This window comes from Malus sylvestris, chromosome 2 (assembly GCF_916048215.2).
Source record: "Malus sylvestris chromosome 2, drMalSylv7.2, whole genome shotgun sequence".
Lineage (NCBI taxonomy): Eukaryota > Viridiplantae > Streptophyta > Magnoliopsida > Rosales > Rosaceae > Malus > Malus sylvestris.
Window position 1 is genome coordinate 12,121,049 of NC_062261.1, and position 20,576 is coordinate 12,141,624.

At 40.5% G+C, this 20,576-nt stretch overlaps 1 protein-coding gene and 1 pseudogene across 1 annotated transcript; both read left to right on the forward strand.

Annotated features, from left to right (window-relative positions):
- Positions 1 to 379: 379 nt before the first annotated feature.
- Positions 380 to 2,807, forward strand: LOC126589405 (lysM domain receptor-like kinase 4). The gene has a single exon (XM_050254693.1). The coding sequence runs from the start codon at positions 501 to 503 to the stop codon at positions 2,487 to 2,489; it is 1,989 nt and encodes a 662-aa protein (XP_050110650.1). The 5' UTR covers positions 380 to 500; the 3' UTR covers positions 2,490 to 2,807.
- Positions 2,808 to 4,379: 1,572 nt separating this feature from the next.
- On the forward strand, positions 4,380 to 18,387 carry LOC126601281 (protein LYK5-like; annotated as a pseudogene).
- Positions 18,388 to 20,576: the final 2,189 nt, after the last annotated feature.

Consider the following 20,576-nt stretch of genomic DNA (forward strand, 5'->3'; position numbering starts at 1 on the left):
GGCCCGATGGGCCTAGTCAGGAGGATCCTCTCCATCTGCTCAGGAGAGGATCCTGGTCCTATAATAAGCATCATATACAAAAGGAATTATTGGGTATAATATAAACTATTTAATAATAAAATAAGATAATGTGTACACCAGATTATAGAAGTATTTAATTGCTCTTTAGTGCCTTCCCAACCAATGCTGATACGTGTCAAAGATTAGTGTCACAATACAAACCTACTTTTTTTAATAAGAACAGAATAAACTATTTTTTTAGTACTAATTGAAGATTAACTCCGCTTACAGATCAAGTTCTGAAAAAAGTTGAAGTCAAACAAGGCAACTAACTAGACAGTCCTTCTTCAATCCACCCTGGTTTTTGCATAAATTAATAATTCACCATAAAAATTCGATATTAGCACCTCAAGAGGCCCACAAATTTTGCAATATATTCCAAGTCCGAAGTTCCGAACTTTTCCTTGCAGAAAAACTCCACACCTTTCGATTCAAGAAAAATGAATATCCTCCCTCTCGTATCTGCTATAATTCTCACCATTTTTTGTTGTTCTTGTTTGATTTTTGCTCAGCAGCCCTACGAGGGACAGGCCTTCTCAGATTGTAACAACCCAGAAACTTACTCAAAATCTGTTCTTGGCTACACCTGCAATGGAGCAAGCAAGAGTTGCCAAACATTCCTCACCTTCAGATCCCGGGCGCCTTACAACGCGGTCTCTGCCATCTCCAAACTGCTGGCTTCCGACCCGTCTCAGCTGGCGGAGGTAAATTCGGTTTCTGAGACTGCAACGTTCGAAACCAACAAGTTGGTGATTGTTCCGATTAATTGCTCCTGCTCAGGTGAGTATTATCAGCTAAACACATCTCATGTTGTTGTCAATGGCGATACCTTTTTTATCATTGCGAATAACACATTGCAAGGCCTTTCGACATGTCAAGCTATGTTGAATCAGAATGGTAATCGAACTGCAGAAGACTTGTCTATTGGTGATAGACTCAATGTTCCTCTTAGATGTGCTTGTCCCACAAAGAACCAAACTGATCTAGGTTTCAAGTATCTTTTGACTTACTTAGTTGCCCCAGACGATTATGTTTCATTGATCAGCAATAGATTTGGATCATTTGGTTCAGATACAGGGAGAACTCTCGAAGCTAACGGCCTTCCGGAGCAGGGTTCCACAATTTATTCCTTCAGCACACTCTTAGTTCCTTTGAAGAACCCTCCAAATAATTCTCAAACCGTAGAGCCTCCCTCGTCATCACCATCACCTCCGGCAACACCTCCACCTCCACCTCCACCTCCCTCCAATAACTCAAACAAAACATGGGTTTACGCCCTTGTTGGGGTTCTTGGAGGAGGTGGGCTTGTATTGGTCATAGGCGTTATTATCTTTTGCGTATTTTTCCGCAGAAGTACTAAGAAGGGCTTCGATCCAGTTATCGCCTCAGAGAGCTTTGAGGCACTTGAGAAACCACAAGAGAAGGTGGAGGAAGAAGGATCTCGGGACTTCCTAGAGTCCTTATCTGGCATAGCTCAATCCCTCAAAGTTTACAAATTTGAGGAACTGCAACGCGCAACAGATGGTTTTAGCACTGCTTATTTGATTAAAGGGTCTATTTATCGCGCCAAAATTAATGAGGATTTGGCAGCCATTAAGGAGATGAATGGAGATGTGTCCAAAGAGATAAATTTACTAAAAAAAGTCAGCCATTCCAATATCATTCGCCTCTCTGGAGTTTGTTTTAATGACGGACATTCGTATCTTATCTACGAGTATGCTGTCAATGGACCCTTGAGTGATTGGATTTACAACAGTAGCAATGACGGGAAGTTCCTGAATTGGACACAGAGAATACAGATTATGCTGGATGTGGCCTCAGGGCTTCACTATCTCCACAGCTTCACCACTCCTCCCCATGTCCACAAGGATGTAATGAGCAGTAACATTCTTCTTGACAGCGATTTCAGGGCCAAGATTGCAAACTTCGGTCTAGCAAGGTCAACAGAAGCGCCGGAAGGTGAGTTTTCTTTGACAAATCACATTGTCGGAACAATAGGCTACATGGCTCCTGAGTACTTGGAAAATGGCTTGATATCCCCAAAGCTTGATGTCTACGCATTTGGCGTTCTCATGCTGGAAATACTCACTGGAAAAGAGGTTGCTATGTTTTACGATCTCTTGTCTGATGTTGTAAACTCTGTGCTTAACAACAAAGACGGAGGTCAGAGTTTGAGGGAGTTCATGGATCCTTCTATGCAAGAGAGTTATCCTCCAGAACTTGCTGTGTTCGTGATCAAACTGATTGATAACTGCTTGAACAAAAACCCCGCTGCTCGCCCGGGCATGGAGGAGATTGTACAGCTTCTGTCCAGAACCTTGAGCAATTCACTGAGTTGGGAATTGTCAAGCAACATCTCAGGCTACAAAACTTTAGTGGGAGTTCTTGGTAGTACCGAAACTGGAACAGGATCTCATTCAACTACTTAGTTTAAATTTGGATTTTATTGTAATTTACTGCTTCTCTTTCTCTTTTTCCAATTAAGATTCATATGCTGCTATTGTGTATAAGTTATGGAAAATTCTTCGGATATGCAGCAGTAAAAAGCCTCAGGCAAATTTCCATAAAAATAAGCCAATGACTGGAAGAAATGTTTTGACATAGAAAAATGATCTGTTTCTTGCAGAATTATATGTGTCTTGGCCCGATCCCGAGATACGTTCAGTTTAGGCTTGGATTTTATTGTAATATACTGCTTCTCTTTCTCTTTTTCAATTTAAGATTCATCTGCTGCTATTGTGTATAAATTATGGAAAATTCTTCGGATATGCAGCAGTAAAAAGCCTCGGGCAAATTTCTAGAAAAAATAAGCCAATGACTGGAAGAAATGTTTTGACCAAGAGAAATGATCTGTTTCTTGTAGAATTATATGTGTCATGCTCCAAATCCTGAGATACGTTTAGGATCGACATGTAACGTCAGAGAGTACCTGTTCAACTATCATGATATGCATGTTGTTTTATGCTACAAATTAAAGTGATGACTTGAGAGTGAAGGGGGCATAGCGACCGCCTTGGGTTTCGATCCCCTAAACCTCCGGAGGGGCTACTACGAAGGGATTATTACCGCTACCTTTCTAGGAGAGGTACTAAGATAACTAAGGGTAGAGCATTAAAGAACACTCTCGTTACAGGGGATAGTTGGTCATTGGACCGGTCATCAGGCATGTAGTGATTTATTGGGATCCCTATTTTCTTTTTAAAAGGAAATTGTGTGAGTATACAATCTATTTTCAAAACTAAACGAAGCTTTTGATGTGCATCATTTTCCTATAATACATATAGTGTCATATACTATTTTCAAACCTAGCTGGGGTGGATTCTCTAAGGGGGAGCGACGAACGTTTGTGATGCTCACCCCTTACTTTATTACATGACCCGTGCACCTACAAATAGACGTTTTGGACTATAGTCGGAACTAGTGTTGTTTGTTACTTGTCAACTTCTCGGTCGTTCATTGCCTCACCTTCTTGAAGGATTTTTGTAGCCAAACTCAACATTTTGCATTTTCAAATCAACTAAAGAGTTGGTTTGGTATGATAATTACTTTAAACTCTTTGGTTTTGTTGTAAGTTGTAAACTTCGTCTTTGATGTAAAAAATTTATCCAAATTCCGTCGCCCTTTTATTCTTCGTTTTACCAAAATGATTTCCGCTTCCATACTGCTTAAAAATAAATTATTTTACTTCCCCTCAAATAGCCTTACATTCTATTGAGAATGTAGTGTTATAATGTTGGAATTTAACACTATAATATTGTGTTACTAATAGAGCATGACACTGTTACGTACCTATTTTTGGGGCATGACAACATAAATAATAATAATTTCCCGAAAATTTGAAATACAACAAACTGAATTGTGAAATCCAATAATGGGATTTCACAATATGGATCGGAAATGCTTTGTGCAAAACGTCCATTCATTACAAAAGAATCGACTGTGAATACACCATAGATAATGTTGCAATGTCATTGTATCGAACAAAACGTAGCATAGCCAGATTATTAAAATGGACTATAAGGTATTTTTATTGGCACATAAGGAGACTTGGTCGAGTCAAGAGTGCTACTAGTCATGGCACATAAGGAGAATTGGTCTAGTCAAGAGTGCTACTAGTCATATGATTCTCCCCTACATCCCTACCCTAAATTCCCTTAATTAAGGAACTACTTCTCCTTTAAAAAAGATTAAAGTTCAGTACAAGTTAAATTTGGGTCCCAACCACGAATGATTTTCTGGGAAAATTCCATGTGATTAAAAACCTAATTAGTCAACATAAGTACAAAAAGTCAATTATTCAAAATAATTAAAACGCGGTAATGCTGATGCTGCAGACATTGTCTTTGCCATGTACTACAAAACTTCAAGACTTTCCTCTGCCAGAAGTCTTCACAGAAAGTAGAAACTTGATCATGGATTGCTCTATGTTCATGTTCTGAGTTTTGTTGCTCTTCACTCCGAAAAACAAAGCGGAACAAAGTTACTTAGAAGACTCGGCTTCTGATTGTGGCGAAAATGTCGGTACATCTCCGGCTTTTCTGTACAGTTGCAATGGAAAAAAATTAAGAAAGAGCTAGGTAGTTCCTGGGATTGATATATGGAAGAATATATGGAGGAATAATATGGCTGAATATTTCATATGTATTGAACAGAGGCTATGTAGCCCATATATATACAAATACAAATAGAAAAGTCAAACCCTGATTCTAATCCTATAAAGCCGTGATACACAATACATGGAATAGTTTTTCCTAGTTAAGACAAATACAATATTATACATTAATTACAAAACATTCTTAATACTCCCCCTCAAGTTGGAGAGTGAAGATTACGAACGCCCAACTTGTCTCGTAGCTTCACAAATTGATCCTTCCCTAAAGCCCTTGTAAATATATCAGCTAATTGGAAGAGTGTAGGCACATATGTAGGACGAATTATACCAGCTTGTAATTTTTCTCGAACAATATGACAATCTATCTCAATATGCTTGGTACAATTGTGAAAAACAAGATTTGCTGTGATGTACAAGGCTGCCTGATTATCACAAAACAATGAAGTGGGAGTTTTCTGGGGAACTCGTAAATCTTGTAATATGTATCACATCCAAGTTATTTCTAGGCAAGTATTTGCCATAGCACAGTATTCCGCCTCAGCTGATGACCTGGACACATTATCTTGCTTTTTGGACTTCCATGAAATGAGTGAATTGCCAAGAAAAATACAATATCTCGTAACTGATCTTCTCATGGCACGACATCTTCCCCAGTCAGAATCACAAAAAGCTTTTAAGTCTAGATTATTGTTGGCTGAAAATAGTAGACCTTGGCCTGGAGTGCCTTTGATATATCTAAGTATTCGCATAGCTGCATCCCAATGCAATTGGCTCATGCATAAATTGGCTCAAAGTACGAACGAGATAAACCATGTCCGGTAATAGTGAGATATATCAATCTCCCAACTAAAACTAACCTTCTGTATTTAGTTGGATCATTCAACAATGCTCTATCTGTGGATGTAAGTGCTAAGTTTTGTTCCATCAGAAAAGGATCTGGCTTTGCACCAAGTAACCCTGAGTCTTGTAGAATATCGAGTGCATATTTTCGTTGTGACATAAAAATTCCCTTTTCTGAGCGTGCGAACTCAATACCCAGAAATACTTTAGATCACCAAGGTCTTTGATGTGGAAGTGTTTGAGAAGAAAGGCTTTGAGTTGTTCCATCTCTTGGATATTATTTCCTGTGATAAGTATGTCATCAACGTAAATAAGAACAATAGTGGTTGAACTACCACGGATGTTAGTGAATAAGGAATAATCCGCTTTCGATTGATGATATCCAACTTTTTGAATAGCATCTGAGAAGGTGGTGAACCAAGTTCTAGGTGTCTGTTTGAGTCTGTAAATGGACTATTTGAGCTGACATACAAGATTCTCCCCTTGTCGGCGAAGACCCGGAGGGGGTTCCATGTAGACCTCTTCATGAAGAGTGCCATGCAGAAAGGCATTCTGAACGTCTAATTGATGAATAAACTAAGTGCAGGCAGTATCAATGGTAAGGAGACAACGCAGAGTGGTGAGTTTGGTAGTGGGGGAAAAGGTTTCCTGGTAATCAACTCCCTCAACCTGTGTGTATCCTTTTACAACAACACGAGCCTTGTAACGATCAAGAGAACTGTTAGAGTTGTACTTCTTTTTGAAAACCCATTTGGAGCCGATAGGCTTATGACCAACGGGAAAGGGAACCAAGTCCCAAGTTTGATTGTGGTGTAACGCATATAATTCTGTGTGCATAGCTTGTTGCCGATTCAGATCAAGGATAGCTTCAGCATATGTGGTGAGCTCAGATGGACCTGTAATGTTAGCTAAAAAAGAGCAATGGGCAGAAGAGAAATGAGAGTTGGAAAGAAAATTAGATATGGGATAATGGGTACCTTTTGCAGAACGTGGTACCAGGGAAAAGTGATTGACTTGGTGAGACATGTGGTAGTCTTTAGTCCATGCCGGTGGCTGTTTGGGACGAGTGGAGTGCCTGAGAGAAAGGAGAATAGGTTGTGAAGAGATGGGAATATTGTTAGGAATGTCGGTACTACAAGATAGAGAATGCACAAGTAAAGTAGAAAATGGACACCAAGAATTTATGTGGTTCGGCAATTTATGCCTACGTCCACCAAACAAGGATCAATCTTCACTATATGAAAAAGATGAGTACAACAAGAGTAGTCTTACCAAGCCAAAGACAAGGCTTGATGGATACAAGAAAGTATAACACACACTTTCTATCACTTTAAACTTCACTCACACAATGTGTAGTGGAACACTCTCACTCTCACTCTTGGAGCGGAACTCTAGCTTTAGACTTGATCCTTTGCTACTTACACTTGGTTCTTAATTGGTTACTTCACTACAACATCACACCCATATTTATAGGTGAGGGTTTGGCATTCTACTAGTTTCTAGTGTATTCTTCAAACCTCTAGCATAGATAATTCTAGACTAGCCACAAAATTGTAGCCTCTAGATCTTTCCATTTGCAACCAAGGAAGCTAGTGCTCTCTAGCTTCTTCCATCAACTTAATAACATGCTAGAATTGTCTAGCATGCTCCAACCACCTCACTTGCTTACTAGAATAATCTAGAACATTGATCATGGGCTGGACCATATACCAACAATCTCCTCCTCCAGTCCATGAGGGAGGAATTCTGATCATGACTCCAAGTTACCTGGAGTCCATCCCAGCAGCTTTAATGCAGAATTCCAACTTTGATTTTGTGACTACCTTTGTTAACATGTCTGAAGAATTATTATCGGTATGAATCTTTTTCAACTGTAGCAACTTGTTCTCGATAGCATCTCTAATCCAGTGATAACGAATATCAATGTGCTTAGTGCGTGAATGATATGTAGTGTTCTTACTCAAATCCAGAGCACTCTGACTATCACAATAAACGCCATAATCACTTTCCTTCAAACCCAACTCTTGGAGAAACCGCTTCAGCCACAAAAACTTCTTGCATGCTTCTGTAGCGGCTATGTATTCAGCCTCGGTTGTGGACAACGCAACACACTTTTGCAACTTGGATTGCCAAGACACGGCTCCTCCTACAAAAGTAAACAAGTACCCAAATGTAGATTTTCTACCATCCAGGTCACCTCTCATGTCAGCATCTGTAAATCTTTCCAAGATTGGTTTGGAACCGCCAAAGCACAAACACATCTTAGAAGTCCCCTTCAAATATATGAGAATCCACTTAATAGCTTCCCAATGGTCTTTCCCTGGATTAGAGAGAAACCTGCTTACCACACCTACTGCATGAGCAATATCTGGCCGTGTGCATACCATTGCATACATGATACTTCCTACTGCTGAAGAGTAGGGAACAACTGCCATTTTCTCATTTTCTTCATATGTTTTTGGACACGACTCTTTGCTCAACTTGATATGATTGGCTAAAGGTGAGCTTACCGATTTGGCTACTTGTATGTTGAACATTTCAAGCACCCGTTCAACATACGTTTCTTGTGACAACCACAACTTCTTGGATTTTCTATCACGAATTATCTCCATGCCCAAAATCTGCTTGGTTGGCCCTAAGTCTTTCATGTCAAAGGACTTAGATAACTCTTCTTTGAGCTTTTTAATCATAGAAGCATCTTCACCGATAATCAACATGTCATCAACATGAAGCAATAAAATGATGAATTTACCTCCAGAAAATTGTTTGATATAGACACAAGAGTCAGCATGAGTTCTCTTGTACCCATTACTCACCATGAATGAGTTGAACTTCTTATTCCACTGTCTCGGAGCCTGCTTAAGACCATATAAGCTTTTCTTGAGCTTGCACACCAAAGTTTCTTTACCTTTGACTTCAAAGCCTTTGGGTTGCTCCATATATATCTCCTCTTCGAAGTTGCCGTGGAGAAATGCAGTTTTAACTTCTAACTGCTCGAGCTTAAGATCCATGCTTACTGCCATACCAAGGATAACTCAAATGGAAGTCATCTTCACCATCGGTGAGAAAATCTCATCAAAGTCAACTCCTTTCTTTTGACTAAAACCTTTTACAACCAAACGAGCTTTGTACCTTGTCATGTTGTCGTCCTTTTTCAATTTCAATGCTTTTCTGCCCTTTGGAAGCTCCACCAGCTCATAGGTATCATTCTTTAATAAGGAATCCATCTCTGACTCCATTGCCTTCATCCATTTATCACTGTCGTTATGAGCTCTGGCCTCCTCATAAGTTTCGGGCTCTCCATAATTAATCAACATGATATACTCTGATGAAGAATACTTGGTAGACGGTCTTCGACTTCTGCTGGATCTTCTGACTTGATCTTCATTCTCTTGCGGGGCTAGAGGCTCTCCCTGATTGGGTTCTCCTTGAATCTGCTCTTCTTGACTAGGCTCCCCCTAATTAGCAATCTCATGGTTTGGCACATCTTGATCAGGCTCCCCTGATCAACATTATCTGGTTCTGCAGGCACTTCATTGGCAGCTATTTCAGGGATGTCATCGTGACTTTCTTCATCTGAAGCTAATGGATCAACTCCTCTGACTGAGCCATCTGGTTGTGCCTCTTTATCCGAATCCCTAATTGTTTGATCTTCATAAAAGACCTCGTCTCTACTTCGAATAAACTTCTTTTGGTATGGGTCCCATAATCTGTAACCAAAATCTTCACCGTCATAACCAAGAAAGATGCATGGTGTAGCTTTGTAGTCTAACTTCGATCTCTGCTCTTTGGGCATATGCACAAAAGCTTTGCAACCAAACACCTGTAGATGAGAGTAAGACACATCATTACCAATCCATACTCTCTTTGGAACATCAAGACCTAATGGTACTGATAGAGATCGGTTGATCAAATAGCAGGCTATCCTTACAGCTTCACCCTAGAACTGCTTAGATAACTTTGCAGTCCTTAGCATACACCTGACTTTCTCCATGATGGTTCGGTTCATTCTTTCAGCAACACCGTTATGGTGTGGAGTTCCAGGAACTGTCTTCTCATGGCGTATGCCATGTTTCACATAATACTCTCTAAACTGGTAAGATGTGTACTCGTCGCCGTTGTCGCTACGAAGGCACTTGAGAGGTTTCCCAATTTCCCTATCAATTATGGCATGGAACTCCTAGAATGTCTGAAACACCTGGTCTTTGGATTTCAACAAATACACCCAGACCCTTTGTGGAGCATCATCAATATAAGTAACAAAATATTTATTTCTTCCAAGTGACTCGACTTCCATGGGACCACACATATCTGAATAAACAAGATCTAACAAATTTCCTTTCTTTGTAGATGGAACAGAAAAACTAATTCTTCTTTGTTTTCCGAATAAACAATGCTCACAACAGTTTAACGATGTACCTTTGGCAAAGGGAATGTGAGACTTCTTTGCCAAAACTTGTAGGCCTTTCTCACTCATGTGACCTAGCCTCTTATGCCACAAGTCTAGAGATGAGTCCTCCACATCATTCAACTCACCTTTCAAAACTTTGGCATTTGACCGGTACAACGTACAACAAAGTTATGCTCTTGCTACCACCATTAAGCCTTTAGTAGGCTTCAATTTTCCTTCGCCAATATGGTGATAACATCCTTGTCGATCAAGGGTACCGATGGATATCAGATTGAGAGGTATATTAGGAATATGTCTTACATCTTTCAACATCAACTGGCAGCCGAGATTAGTTCTTAGGCAAATATCACCAATTCCAAGAATTTTGGAATAGTTTTCATTCCCCATCTTCACTATGTCAAAGTCACATTCTTTGTATGTACTGAAGAACTCCGGTTTGGATGTAGCATGGAAGGAAGCTCCATTGTCAAAGATCCATTCAATGTCTCTGTCAGAGTTGCCCATATGCAGACATTCACCAACAGACAATATTTCTGGTACATCACCACATATGATAGCGGTGGTATTGCCAGTATCATATTTCTTCTGATTGTTTCCTTCATTTTGCTCCATCTTCCAAACTCGACAATTTTTCTTCATATGGCCTTCTTTGCCACAATGGTGGCATGCACCCCTGAACCTTGACTTGGATCGGCTAGGACTTCTGCCATGACCTTTAGGCCCTCTACTCTTGCTTCTTCCGCGGTTCTCTGTGACAAATACTTGGCTGCTATCTGTGTCAGAAGTCTTTCTCCTTGTTTCTTCATTGAGCATACTATTTTTAACATTATCAAAAGTAAGAACACCATTGGAAGCAGAGTTACTTATACTCACCACAAAGGTCTCCCAACTGTCTGGCAAGGATCCAAGTAGCAATAGCTCTTGCAGCTCGTCCTCAATCGCCATTTGCATAGTAGCCAACTGGTTGATGATATTTTGGAAATTGTTCAAGTGTTCTGCTACACTTAAACCATCATTGTACTTCACATTGATGAGCTATTTGATCAAGAAGGCTTTCTTGACTGGGGTCTTCTTCTCGAACAAAGACTCAAGCTTCGTCCAAAACTCGCGGGCATTGGTTTCATCGTCCATCCATTGTCTAATTGTGCCAATAGCCTTGCGATTCATCTTCTTCCACTCGGCATTGGACATGCTCTCGGGTTTAGCGACATCTCCTTCAATTGGTTCATGCAAATCCTTGCAATAGAGAATGTCCTCCACCCTTGGCTTCCATGTTACCCAATTAGAGTTAGTGAGTTTGATCATAGTGTCACTTCCTTCCATCTCGTAGTACGAGCCAACCGAGCTCTGATACCACTTGTTAGGAATGTCGGTACTACAAGATAAGGAATGCACAAGGTAAAGTAGAAAATGGACACCAAGAATTTATGTGGTTCGGCAATTTATGCTTACGTCCACCAAACAAGGATCAATCTTCACTATATGAAAAAGATGAGTACACCAAGAGTAGTCTTACCAAGCCAAAGACAAGGCTTGATGGACATAAGAAAGTATAACACACACTTTCTATCACTCTAAACTTCACTTACACAATGTGTAGTGGAACACTCCCACTCTCAATCTTAGAGTGGAACTCTAGCTTTGGACTTGATCCTTTGCTACTCACACTTGGTTCTTAATTGGTTACTTCACTACAACATCACACCCATATTTATAGGTGAGGGTTTGGCATTCTACTAGTTTCTAGTGTATTCTTCAAACCTCTAGCATAGATAATTCTAGACTAGCCACAAAATTGTAGCTTCTATATCTTTCCATTTGCAACCAAGGAAGCTAGTACTCTCTAGCTTCTTCCATCAACTTAATAACATGCTAGAATTGTCTAGCATGCTCCAGCCACCTCACTTACTTACTAGAATAATCTAGAACATTGATCATGGGTTGGACCATATACCAACAAATATCGAGGTCGAGATGGGAGGCATTAAGATGGGTAGGAGATTGTGTAGGGGGTTCAGGATGGGTGGGGATGGGTATTAATGGAGGAGAGGTGGGCATGGGTTATGGAGGGATGTCGGTGAATGGGAAATATGTGGGATATTGGGAGTGGGAGTGTCGGCTTGTGAATGGGTAATGGTGGGGTCAGCGCCATGTGGGGTTAAGGCAGAAGGGTGATCAATGATGTTGGCAGGTGCATCAAGTGGTGGAGGGAAATGGAAAACGAGAGAAAAAGATATGGTGTCCTGATTTATCGGGTTAAGGGCAGTGGTATGAGAATCAGGAGATGAAAGATTAGAAAATGGGAATGAAGTCTCATGAAATTTTACATCACTAACTTATCAAAAACTTTTTAGTGTCCAAGTTGTAAAGTTTATACCCTTTGTGACCTGTGGGATAGCCAACGAAAACACACCGGTGAGTTCTAGGTTCAAATTTGTAGGTAGGGTGGACAACGGTAGCATAACTGATACATCCAAAAACACGTAGATGCTCAAGGGATGGTGGACATTTGTATAGTAGTTCAAAGGGTGATTTGTTGGAAAGTAAGGGTGAAGGTAAACGGTTGATGAGATAGACGGCAGTGAGTACGCAATCACCCCAAAATATGAGGAGTATGTTGGACTGAAAGTGTAAAGCACGTGCCATTATAAGAATATGGTGATGTTTGCGTTCAACAACCCCATTCTGTTGGGGGGGGGTGTAAACGCAAGTGCGTTGAAATTTGATGCCATTAGATTGAAAATAATCCCACATGGATAGGAATTTGGACCCATTGTCTACTCTGATGGTTTTAACTGTGGCATGGAATTGAGTGTGAGCAAAGGTGATAAAGGACCTTAAAAGATGAGGTGTCTCAGATTTGTGAGTCATTAAAAACACCCAAGTGCATCGACTAAAATCATCCACAATTGTAAAAAAGAAACAAGCCCCAAAGTGAGTGGGAATTTTGTAAAGACCCTATATGTCACAATGTAATAAAACAAATGATGCATGAGTCGATATTGAACTTAAAGAAAACGAAAGTCTTGTCTGTTTGGCCAAAGGACAGACACTACAATTATTGTCAAATGAAATATCATGAAAAAATAACAAAGAATAAGCTAATTTGAGACAAGAAAGGGATGGATTCTCAAGTCGTTGGGAAGGATGAGAGACTTGATGAGAGGCAGGTGTCCGGTGTATAAGCGACATGTAGTAAAGACCATCACACATCTTACCCGAACCAATCATCTTCCTTGAAGCCAAGTCCTGTAAAACACAAAAGGTGGGAAACAAAATGGCACATCAATTGAGAGAGTCAATGACTTTGCTAGCGGACATGAGATTTGAGATTAAAAGACGGAACACACAAGACATCAGCTAAAGTTATATTAGAATTAAATGGTATTGTGCTAGTGCAAGTGATTGGGATTGAAGAACCAGTGGGCAAATTAACAACGGGTATAGATGGAGGTTTGGTGGTAGTAAATAAAGTGGAATCAGAAACGATATGATCTATAGCTCCGCTATCCAAGATCCATGGCTTAGTAAACACATAATTAATGGAAGTAACAGAAAAAGAATTCGGACCTGCGGCATTGGCATAAGTGTTCCCATTACCAGAAGAAAGCAAAGAGAGAGCATGAGTTAATTGTTGAATTTGATCCTTAAAGAGTGCACTCAATGGATTGGTATTGGTGGATGCAGAAGGATATGTTGGTTACAGCATGGATGGCCCTTAAGGACCTGAAGTGGTTTCCGCTGCATGGGCAACATGCAAAGGACGTGAAAAAGAGCCTCGTTGCTTTCGACCATTTTTGTTGCCATGTCATCCATTGGGATTAGGTCCTCCATTGGGATTAGGCACCCATGTGCCATTCTTAATTTTGCACTTGCCCTCTGTATGTCCTATTTTGTCACAAAAATTGCAATGGTATTTTAGAGTGGGTTTGTGCAATGGATTAGGCACCCATTGTCGATGGTGTGTCCCTCTCGGTTGCAATGATCACAGCGCTGGTCAGAGCGGGTTTGTGTTGCAGCAGCAAGGGAAAAATTATTGAATGGCAATTGTTGGCATTGTTCCGAAGTCAACTGGCATTGTTGCTCGTGATTGCTGACAAAGGAATAAGCTTGATGAATATTGGGCAATGGTGTCATCATGAGAATGCTAGTGCGAACGGTGTCATGAATATCGTTGAGGCCCATAAGAAATTGCATAATTTAGTATTTTTCTTGTTGCTCATGATGTTTATCCATCAGGTTGCAGATGATGGGGTCTTCATGTGCATCGAGTCGAGTCCAAAGATGCTTGAGTTCTGTAAAGTACGATGAGACGGTCATGGAGCCTTGTGATAGAGAAGCAATCTATTTTTGGATTTGGTAAATTGTTGGTGTGTTTTGCTGGGAAAATTGATGCTAGAAATCCTCCCAAATCTTGTATGCAAATTCGGCATGGACAACTCCGTTATAGAGATAACGAATTCGAAATCCATGATAGGATCATGCTGTTGCAGCGCGACCATAGGGCATAATCACCTGGTTTTTCATTTTCGGAAGGGGGTTTAATGGATCCATCAATGAACCCAATTTTATTTTTGGCTCATAAGGCATGAAGCATAGACTTGCTCCAGGAGGAATAATTAGTGCCATTCAGTTTTTCAGAAACAAGTACATGGCCAGAGTGATCTGAAGGATGAACATAGTATGGATGTGATAAATCCATACTAGGGTTGTTGTTTGTGTTGGCGTTGGGTGTTGGATTGTCTTTCATGATGTTTGTAATTTTGCTAGGGTTTGATGAAGTGGATCGAAGAGCCTGTGATGATACCAAATTAAGAAAGAGCTAGGTAGTTCTTGGGATTGATATATGGAAGAATATATGGAGGAATAATATGGCTGAATATTTCATATGTATTGAACAGAGGCTATGTAGCCCATATATATACAAATACAAATAGAAAAGTCAAATCCTGATTCTAATCCTATAAAGCCGTGATCCACAATACATGGAATAGTCTTTCCTTGTTTAGACAAATACAATATTATACATTAATTACAATATATTCTTAATAAAAAAAGTAGTCATGCTTCTTGATTTTCGTCTCTCAACCCCATTATGATTCCGTCTCTGCCATATCGAACCTCACAGCTTCAGACCCGTCTGAGCTTGCGGCGATCAACAATGTCTCGGATCATACTCTCTTGCTGCCTTCAAACAAAGAGGTGATTGTTCCGGTGGTCTCTTCTTGTTTAGGTCAGTACTATGAGGCCAAAGCCTCTTTTGTCATTCCCTCCATAGACCACATATTATTGAACAATATACCAAAAAACATAGCATTATTGATTGAATAATCAGAAACAAAACAAAGAGGTCTTTATATAGAGAAAGACCAAAGCAAACCCTAGACTAAAACCCTAATACTAACGGGCTAAGCCCAAAAAACCAAACATTAAAATAAATCTAAATAATAATATTTTCCAACACCCCCCGTCAAACTCATGGCGGTACACGCCATGGGTTTGCCAAAGTAGATGTGGATGCAAGACTCCAAATTCCAGTGTCAATGCCGATGCGAAAAACACAACCATGCTAATGCCAATGCCAACTTCAAAACACAACCATGTCAATGCCGATGCCAACTTCAAACTACCATGTCAATGCCGATGCCAACTTCAAACTACCATGTCCAATCATCCTTCCTAGATTCAGATTTTGAATCAGTTCCAATATGCAAAACAGCAGCTGCTCCTCATTTTTGTGGAAGTTCATGTTGCTGAGACAACTTAGGACATTGGGATTTCCAATGCCCTTTCCCTTTACAATAAGAATACTCATCCATAGCAACCCTACGAGACCTTGCCGCAGCAAATGCTGAAGTATTTGACGACGATGAAGAGAGCCTATGCGACTGCACACGAACTTCTTCTACTTGTAACTCATTAAGAACAGAATCAACAGATGGAAGAGGAGTTCGATGAAGGATGAAGCTACGGAGTGTCTCGAACTCATCCCGAAGAGGCATTAGAAACTGAACAAGACGTTGTTCTTCTCTATATTTACAATAGAGCTTGACAATGCCGAGTTCTTCAGGCTCAGTTAATGCAAGTTGATCCCAAAGATTGGTCAGTTCATTGTAAAACACTTGAATACTCTTATCACCTTGCTGGATTGTACGAATCTCCATTTCAAATTGATACCTCTTAGCAAAATTGGCCTTGGTATACAACTTTGCCAAGTGATCCCAAACTTCCTTAGACGTTGAGAACTTAGCTAGTTGCATTCCAATAGCCAAATCAACAGAATTATTAATCCACGTAATAATCTTTGAATTATTCATCTCCCATGCAGCAACCAATTCAAAATGTTTCTCATCTTTAGGGTTATTTGGAATAGAAATCATTCCAGAAACATAGCCCCACAAACCTTTTCCAATCAAAAAATTCTTCATCACATATGCCCAATACACATAATTATTTCCATTCAATTTCACACCAATAACTTGTAAGGAATCGTCCTTTTCAGATGCCATGACAATACTGAGGAACAAGGAGCACGATACCTGGTGCAGATGCAGATCAAAGGTGCAGATGCGACTGATGCAGATTGATGCAGACTGAAGCAGTGCGACAGATGGTGGGTGCGGTGTGGCGGTGGTCCAGTTGGCTGCGATGATTGCAGCGAACTGAGCAGATGCAAATTCAAGTCGGTGCAACAGGTTGCAGTTAGATAGATTCCAGTCGGTGCACAGGTTCAATCAGATAAATTCCAGTCGGTGCACAGGTTCAGTCGGAAGCGTCCAGTGGTACAGTGCTGGTGATATACTCACGAGTTCATGAATCACTCAGACATACGGCACCGAGACAGGTCCAGTTAACCTGCTCTTGATACCATATTGAACAATATACCAAAAAACATAGCATTATTGATTGAATAATCAAAAACAAAACAAAGAGGTCTTTATATAGAGAAAGACCAAAGCAAACCCTAGACTAAAACCCTAATACTAACGGGCTAAGCCCAAAAAACCAAACATTAAAATAAATCTAAATAATAATATTTTCCAACACATATATTATATAATAGCAACTCAGACATATCAGAGTTTGTCTACTTGTAATGCTTTCATGTAGCAGAACAAGTATAGTGCATTCCACTTGCTGCCTGGCATGAAATTAAAGGTGCCACTGAGATGTGCTTGTCCCACAAGCAACCAAACTGCCGATGGTACTAAATTTCTAATGACTTACTTGGTCAGCTTGGATGATTCTGTCCCTGACTTGAGTAAGAGATTTAATGTAAGTGTAAAGAGTGTAGCTTATGCAAATAGGTTTACAGAAGCTGATCCTCCTTTGCTAGCATTTACACCCACTCTAATTCCACTGTCGGTGGAGCCTTCGAGCTCTCAAACCCTAATTCACCACCTACCTGGGCCACCGCCATTCCTTTCTCCTCCGGTTACTTCTATTCATGGAAATAGAAGATCTAAGGATGTACTTATTTGGGTTGGAATTGGAATTGGAATTCTTCTGCTAGTTCTCTGCTTGGTTATCTCTGTGGTCTTCTTTCATTGCCAGAAAAAGGGTTCTCAAAAGAATACAGAAGGAAAGAAGAAAAGGGCAATGGAGGAAGATTTATTTGTTACCATTTCTCAAGTTGATGTAGGGTTGAAAGTCTTCAAATACGGAGAATTGAAACATGCTACGGAGGATTTCAGCGAAAAGAATTGGTTGGGGGGCTCTGTACACAAGGGTTTAAGGAAAAGCTCTAGCCATAAAGAAGATGAGCAAAGATGTGACTAAGGAGGTGAACTTACTGAAAAAGGTTAACCATTTCAATCTGATCAGCCTTTTGGGTGCATGTGAACACGGTGGGGATTTGTACCTCATGTATGAGTTCATGGAAAATGGTTCGTTACGAGATTGGATCAAGAAAAACAGTTGTCCAGAAGTTCAGAGTTGGGATCGTAGGGTTCAGATGGCTTTGGACATTGCCAATGGGCTTCACTATCTGCACAACTTCACCGGTCCTGCTTACGTGCACAAAGATCTTAGCAGTACCAAACTCAACAAAAATTTAAGGGCTAAGATTGCAAATTTCAGCCTCGCACGGTCAGCAAAGAATCAATCGAATGAGAATTCATCTATAAGGTATGCTAGGGTACCGAAAGGTTACATGGCACCAGAATATATAGAATACGGATTGGTGACACCTGCAATCGATATCTATGCCTTTGGGGTTGTTATGCTGGAGTTGGTAACAGGAAAAGAAGCTGTATTCTTGTAGGATGGAGTGGAAGTACTTCTTTCAGACACAAGCTCTAGAATAATGGGAGGAGAAAATGCAGAAGCTCAGCCTGATGGGCTAATAGATCCGAATTTCAATGTAGAGCACTGCGCAGAGTTTACAGTACGAATGATAAAGCTAAGTCTTGAATGTTTGGCTCAAGAGCCAGAAAACAGACCAAGAATCCATCAAGTACTCTAGTTCCTGCAAAAAAAAATCAATTCGATGCAATAAAAGTAGAATCATTTTTGTAAAATACGGATCTAGTTGTAACAGTATGCATCTCATAAAGCACTGTTCTTCTGTATCGTGTAAGTGTAACAATTGCATGATGACTATTGTTTTGTTGACTGGATGATGTAATGAAATAAAGACGGTTTGAATCGTTAAAAAAAGTTACGGAATAAACATTACAAGGTGTCCCTCAAATAAATTTTTTTTTTCAAGGATCCCTCAAACAAAGTTTAGACACATAAATTTTGAAGGTCTAGCTACCATATTATTACCCACAAGGGTAAAGGAACAGTACCACTGCTGGATAATTGGAAAGTCCCGGTGTGTCAACCTATGTGCTTCTTGGCAAGGTAGACTAGCAAACATGCCCAACCTTTACTCACATTCGAGAAAACACTCCCAACAAGATTGCTTGCTCCAAAATCGAAGAGGCACCGCCCTCCGAATCTCGAGAGCCAGACTCCCAACATGATTACTTTCTCAAAAATCGAAGAGACACCGCTCTCCGAATCTCGAGAGCCAGACCCCCAGCAGGATTGCTTTCTCAAAAATCGAAGAGGCATCGTTCTCCGAATCTCGAGAGCCAGATCCCCGACAGGATTGCTTGTTCGAAAACCGAAGAGGCACTACTTTCCCAACTTCAAGAGCTGAATCTCCTTAGATAAAGCTTGTCTGTAATCTTCACACGCAACATCAGCTTTCCAGATACCACAGACCACTTTTTCAAAGTGCTCTGACAGAGTTAAAACATGTGAAGCTGGCAGCTCCCACTACCGTGCTATGACCCAGCAGGGTAAAGGAATAGCATTATTACTTGATGTTAGGGAGACTTCCTATATATGTCGACCTTCATCCCCAACGGACAGGCAGACCTGCAAAAATGCTCAACCCTTCCTCTTATCTGAGAGGGCACTCCCAACGAAGCCTTTCGAAATATTCAGCTTTCTTTCCCCCCGATAATACCTCTGTAAACAAGCTATACTAGAGCAAGAATATCTCATATCATCAGGGTTAAAAGCAAGAGTATCTCATATCATGCTTTTTCCCTGTCTTTTCCTTTGGCCTTGCTCTTACCTGCAAGACAAGGAGAAATAGAGCAATCAGTCAGCACTTGGAATCAAGCTTCCAACCAGGAACTGACTGCCTAGAACCCCTTACCTGATTACTTACCTGGCATTGCTCTCGAGTACTCATCTTCAACATCTTATGCTTTCAGGGAAGATACCGCATCTGCCTGAGGAACAGATAGGGCAAGTGAGAAGGATACAAGGAAGCATGTGGAGACAAGCGTAACAGCACACGTGCCGATACATCCACTACTCTGTCAAAAGCAAAAGTATCCCATATCAGCAGTGTCAAACGTACTCTAGATTTGATGGACTTGTTTTGACCCTCAAATTCTTCAGTCGGCCTTATACTCTGGAGGAAACCAGAAAACCCTCCAGCCCAGTTCAAGAATAAGCCTGTGGAAAGTTACTTCTTCAAAAGCAAAAGTATCCCATATCATCTCTTCTCATTTTTCTTCTCTTTATCCTTCATGCTGCCTGCAAGATAGGGAGAATGTGAACAATCAGTCGGAGCTCTGATTGCTTACCTTGTCTGTCACCTCTTTCAGCAGATCCCCTAGCTCGGCGACTTGGGGGACTCCTACTACATGGTTTGTATCGCGCTTGACCAAGCCTGAAACTACAAGTAAGCTTCAAGTGAAATTGATACATTACCTTGTGCATTTCCACCAGTTAAAGATACCACCCCTGGATGGAGGAAGAGTACTTCCAGAGAAGATGCCACATCTACCTATGAGACAGATAAGGCAAGTCAAGACGATACCACACTCTGGTACTTAGAAGTTTCGTGGTTACGAGATCATTCTCCCACAATATTTCCTAATGTCATTTGTACTAAATCATTCACTTGTACTCACTAAAGGAGAGCTTGAACCTATGTACTTGTGTAAACCCTTCACAATTAATGAGAACTCCTCTATTCCGTGGACGTAGCCAATCTGGGTGAACCATGTACATCTTGTGTTTGCTTTCCTATCTCTATCCATTTATATACTTATCCACACTAATGACCGGAGCAATCTAGTGAAGATCACAAAAAGTGACCGTTTTCGCTACCTAGGATCTATCTTGCAAGAGAACGGAGAATTA